We start from the raw sequence: 4,812 nt of genomic DNA on the forward strand, positions 1-4,812 counted from the left end.
ATTATAATAATATTATAAAAAATGTGAATTAGATTATTTTAAATTTTTACTCATGTCTATTACTAAAAATAACAAATTATTTGTTATCTCTTGAAAAGAGAAAAACTTGTTGTTGTTGTCCCTAGTAGAGGAAACTAAAAAAAAAGATAGATTTTCTGTGCCCTCCTGGAACATGGGAACCCAACATCAATCCTCCTAGTCAAGATGGAAAATTCCTCTGGATCAGTCAATGGACACAAATCATTTCCAATTTAAATCGAAAGCCAAGCCATCACCCCAAAATAATTATTGCCAACATCTTATGATGTTTCCATTAATTCATTGACTGATTCAAAGAGAAGTGATTGATTTTAATCACAGTCATTTATTACCATTAGGTTGTGCTATGGCCTGTTACCATGCATATTACTTTACACATGAGAGATGTGTATATACATACATGAGAGATGTGTATATACATACATGAGAGATGTGTATATACATAAATGAGAGATGTGTATATATATATATACATGAGAGATGTGTATATACATACATGAGAGATGTGTATATACATACATGAGAGATGTGTAAATACGTAAATGAGAGATGTGTATATACATACATGAAAGATGTGTATATACATACATGAGAAATCCCATTCAAGATATTTTTCATCTTGATATATAGGAAAAATACAAAAAACCATGATATGATTTAATACTTTAGGAAGCTTAAATAAAATATATTTAAGAAAACTACTAAATAAACATTGATATGATTTGATAGTTTAATAAGCTAAAACATAATATTTTTAATTGGAAGATCATTGATTGACTACATGTAATTAATAAAGGAAGATAGTCCAGGTGCAGTTCAAAACAACTGAAATAGTAAATAGACTATTTACTATGAGCCAACGTTTGGCCTCACTTCATCAGGGCTAGAAAAGAGATACAAACTAAATGTAATAGAGTAAAAGAATAAGATAACATGAAATTAAATTAAATTAAGGAGTGGATAAAAATGATGTAAATCCGTAAAATAAAATATTATGTGTATTTTTGACACACAAATTTTGCTCTCTTTGGTTTTGTTACATTCCAACGTGGCTTTCTATTCACTTCACAATGCCAAAAAAACCTAATTGAATAAGTGACATTACTATAAATGCCAAATATTTACTAAAATGGTGAAACAGAGTAAATAGAGAGAGGATATGGGCTAAGAGATGGTTTGTTTACATAAACCAAACACAAGGAAATGCTATATAATACATGACTAAGATTGTAACTCTAAGCTTCTCCTTCCTGACTGAACGTTCCTATTCATATACCATGGTGATCTCCCTAAGACAATGTAGTACAAGAGCCGGGAAGAAAAAAAGGCAGTTATCTCACCCCAATTTTTTATTACTTTAATGAAAACTATGTATAATTACTAGTCAAAATTGATGAGCCTGCCAAGTATAGGTAGAGGGAATACAGAATGGCAGCTGTTTCAAAACCTTAAAGAAACATTAATTTTTCATTTGGAGCTCTATATCTCAAAAACTACCAACAACACTAGAAAAACTTAAGAGAACATTATTTAAAGAAGAATAAATTTGCTGAAATATTACCCCTAAAAGAGCTCATTACGTCCAATAGTTCTCGAGATATAGCTTTTTAAAAAGCAAAATTTCTTAAAAATCTACTGAAAGATTATTAGTTAGTTACTTAATTTGAGAAATCTAAATCTCAGGAACTATGTGACGTACAGATGTCTATTAGCACTCAAATTAAAGCTAGTTTAATGGACTATTCAGATGTTTGTGACCTTTACCTTCGTAGGAATAGTAGTTTTCATGATATTTGCTAAAATAAATTGATTTATAGTTGTTCGGACAATAAGTTTGATTTATGAAAAACTTCATTTCGGAAACCATTGGACCTACAGATGTCTGCCAGCGCTCAAATTATAGCTAGTTAAATTTACTACAAAATAGTCAATTATGTTTATCTTCGTAGGAGTAGAAGTCTTTATGATATTTGACAAAATAAACTCACAGAATGTTAATTTCTAGTTGTTCATATAAAATGTTGGATTTTTGAAAAAATATATCTCTAGATCCATAAGACGCACATATGTCTGCCAACACTCAAAATACAGGAAATTTAACTTACTATAAAGTACTCTTCTTTAAATGACATTCTCTTAGGTTTTCTTGTGTTGTTCCTACTTTTTAAGATATAGAGCTCTGAATGAAAATAAAAAATTTTATCGCTTTAAAACAGCCGCCCCTTTTTATTCCCCCTACCTATACTTGGCAGACTCGTCAATTTTGATTATTAATTATACATAGTTTTCATTAAAGTAATCAAAAATTAGGGAGAGATAACTGCCTTTTTTCTCCTCTTGGGCTCTTTTACTAATGGTTCCCAACCAGTAAATGGCTGCAGACAACATTGTTCACCAATCTCCTAATCTTAACTAGGAGCAAATGAAGTTTCCCTCACAAAAATGCCAGAAGACTATGAGATTAAAAGTAAATTTTGAGCAACTTTTATATTGAATGTCCATACTAAAATCTGTCAAATAACATTCAAACAACAGGAAATTTAACAATAAAATAATACTAATAATAACAATAGGTCCTCACCAAATATCTGTTGACAAAACCTCCAGTGGCCTATTGAAATTCTTGTAGATCATCGGCTATGAACCATTGCCTTCAGAGAATGATTATATCTCTTCCAGAATGATCATAAATGGGTGTGAGGAAAAGAGATTCCAAGAACTCAAAGAGTGATATTGACCAAAACATAGAAGGCAATGCATGGTCACTGCATATGATACTATATCTTCATAACAGGAGTGAGCAGCAAAATTTAACTATAGAGGCCTTAACCCGAATTAAACTTATAAAATAAAAAATAACTTATTAGGGTCATATTTCATTCTTATCAAAGAAGTAAGTTGCAGAAAATAATTTTAAAACAACTATCTTAAGTTAAAATTAAACACAATTAAGTTTTAAAAAATATGACTGATTATTCAAAATAAAATATCAATTTTACCTAAAACAAAGATAATTATAACCTTCATCAGCACCTCCTCTCAAAACCCTGAGCACTTTCAGTGTTCGGAAGTCATAAATAAGTATAAGAGGCTGAATGCCTCTTTCTCCCACTGCAAATATAGGTTCGAATGGATGTTTCTACAACAGTTATAATTTTGTTGGAAAACTGGAAAGTAATTTTTTTAAAAATAACTTATTGGAGAATACTCACAGCACAGTGACCTAAACCAGCACCACTGCCGCGTAAATATTTCAGTGAGTCTGTTGAAACATCATAAATGTGAATATAATTTCCTGAAAGATAAATAATAGAGTTTTCATCCATTACAACTAGATTATTCCTCCTGTGACTATCATAACCAAATGAATGACTATAAAATATTGCTAAGGAAGATTTAAATTGATGAAATTACTGCTCTATATATTAGAATTATTTATCAAGAAAGAGAAGAATATTTTGACCTTATTTCAAAACTCCAAAATATTTGTTAATTCTTATATCTAAGAGACTATGAACATTAAGGATACTAAAATAGCAATGAATGTGGACGGAATGCATTTCTGTCATAATAAACAGCTTCGCTGAAAAAGTCTTCAGACTCATAGTGTGGCTCAATCCAGTCCTCATCTCCTACACAATAATCATCAAATTCTTTGCCTGAATCAAATGAATCCTCTTCATCAGAGGTGTCAAAAAAATGATCTTTTTCAAGAGGAAACTCAGTTTCACTATATTCTTTTGGAACATCTACTTCACACTCAGCAACCTTGATCTCTTCAGATTCGATCTCTTCTTGTTCCTCAGATTTAGAAACAGGTGAACTTTCTTCTTCTTTGTCTACAAATTCTAATGACTCATCACTATAATAGTCTAAAATGGTCTTGGCCAAGGGAAACTTATATTGTTTGGAGAGAACCATCAAATCTTCCAGTGGAACTAACCAATCTCGATTATGGTACTCTTTCCGTTCACTTTCAAAACCATATTTCTTATTCAAACTTTGTCTGTATCTGTCTATAAGAAGTGTTTCAACTTTTCTACTTACCACTTCTTTATTTTCACCTTCAGATCTTTCTAATAAATCTTTTAGTCTCTCGAGAGTCTCCATCTTCATTTTAGTTAATTTAACTAGTACAATAATAAAAGTCAAAACAAAATGAGTAGTTAAACCAACTTGATGAGTTTATCTTTCTAGACGACAATACATGACCCAAGTGATGTGTAAATGTAACCAAACAATTTCATTCTAAACACAGATAGCAAACAAATATTAAACCTATTGGTTTCTCTAAATAATATCAATCAACAGCCAGTGCACAATATTCTTTTTAATTCCATTAATTTGTTTTATTATCTTCTTTTTAGTCACTAAGCACTGTTACCATAGTTTCAATAACATGTGTTGTAGATTGAAGGAACATATTGAGAATAAAATACACTCATAATTAGAGATTTTTGAGAAATTGGAGTTTCCTAGGCAACAAAGTAAACGGATTTGATTAAACTTGCCCATGGTTTACAAAGTCAATAGGTACTGATTGATTTGTAACTATAGAACTTAGTAAAATAAACCACTTTTACTCGACTGACATCTTCAAATAAATTAATAGTTTGAATGGGAGGATAATTTTAATCAAGAGTAATTTTCGTCCAGTGTAATAAAATAATAAGAAAGCAGGGAGGGATTAATCAACATTTTGAATAATCATGTAGTTTAGACTGGACAATCCATTAATTCTAGAGGAGGATATAAACGAAGAATTTCATGGCG

At 30.5% G+C, this 4,812-nt stretch overlaps 1 protein-coding gene across 3 annotated transcripts in view; it reads right to left on the reverse strand.

Annotated features, from left to right (window-relative positions):
• LOC106678626 (cilia- and flagella-associated protein 44) overlaps positions 1-4,812 on the reverse strand; it is a 50,035-nt gene extending 45,223 nt beyond the window's left edge. For 2 of the 3 annotated variants that reach the window (XM_014417250.3, XM_014417249.3), the window contains exons 1-3: positions 3,569-4,809; positions 3,252-3,411; positions 3,039-3,178 (exon numbers count right to left, since the gene is read on the reverse strand). In XM_014417250.3, coding sequence (XP_014272736.1) covers positions 3,039-3,178; positions 3,252-3,411; positions 3,569-4,155 — 887 coding nt within the window. In that variant the 5' untranslated portion in view covers positions 4,156-4,809. Of the gene's footprint in view, positions 1-3,038; positions 3,179-3,251; positions 3,412-3,568 lie in introns of all 3 variants that reach the window. The other variant, XM_014417252.3, reaches the window with a different exon arrangement.

This window comes from Halyomorpha halys, unplaced genomic scaffold, assembly GCF_000696795.3.
Source record: "Halyomorpha halys isolate HHAL.00 unplaced genomic scaffold, Hhal_1.1 Scaffold150.1, whole genome shotgun sequence".
NCBI lineage: Eukaryota > Metazoa > Arthropoda > Insecta > Hemiptera > Pentatomidae > Halyomorpha > Halyomorpha halys.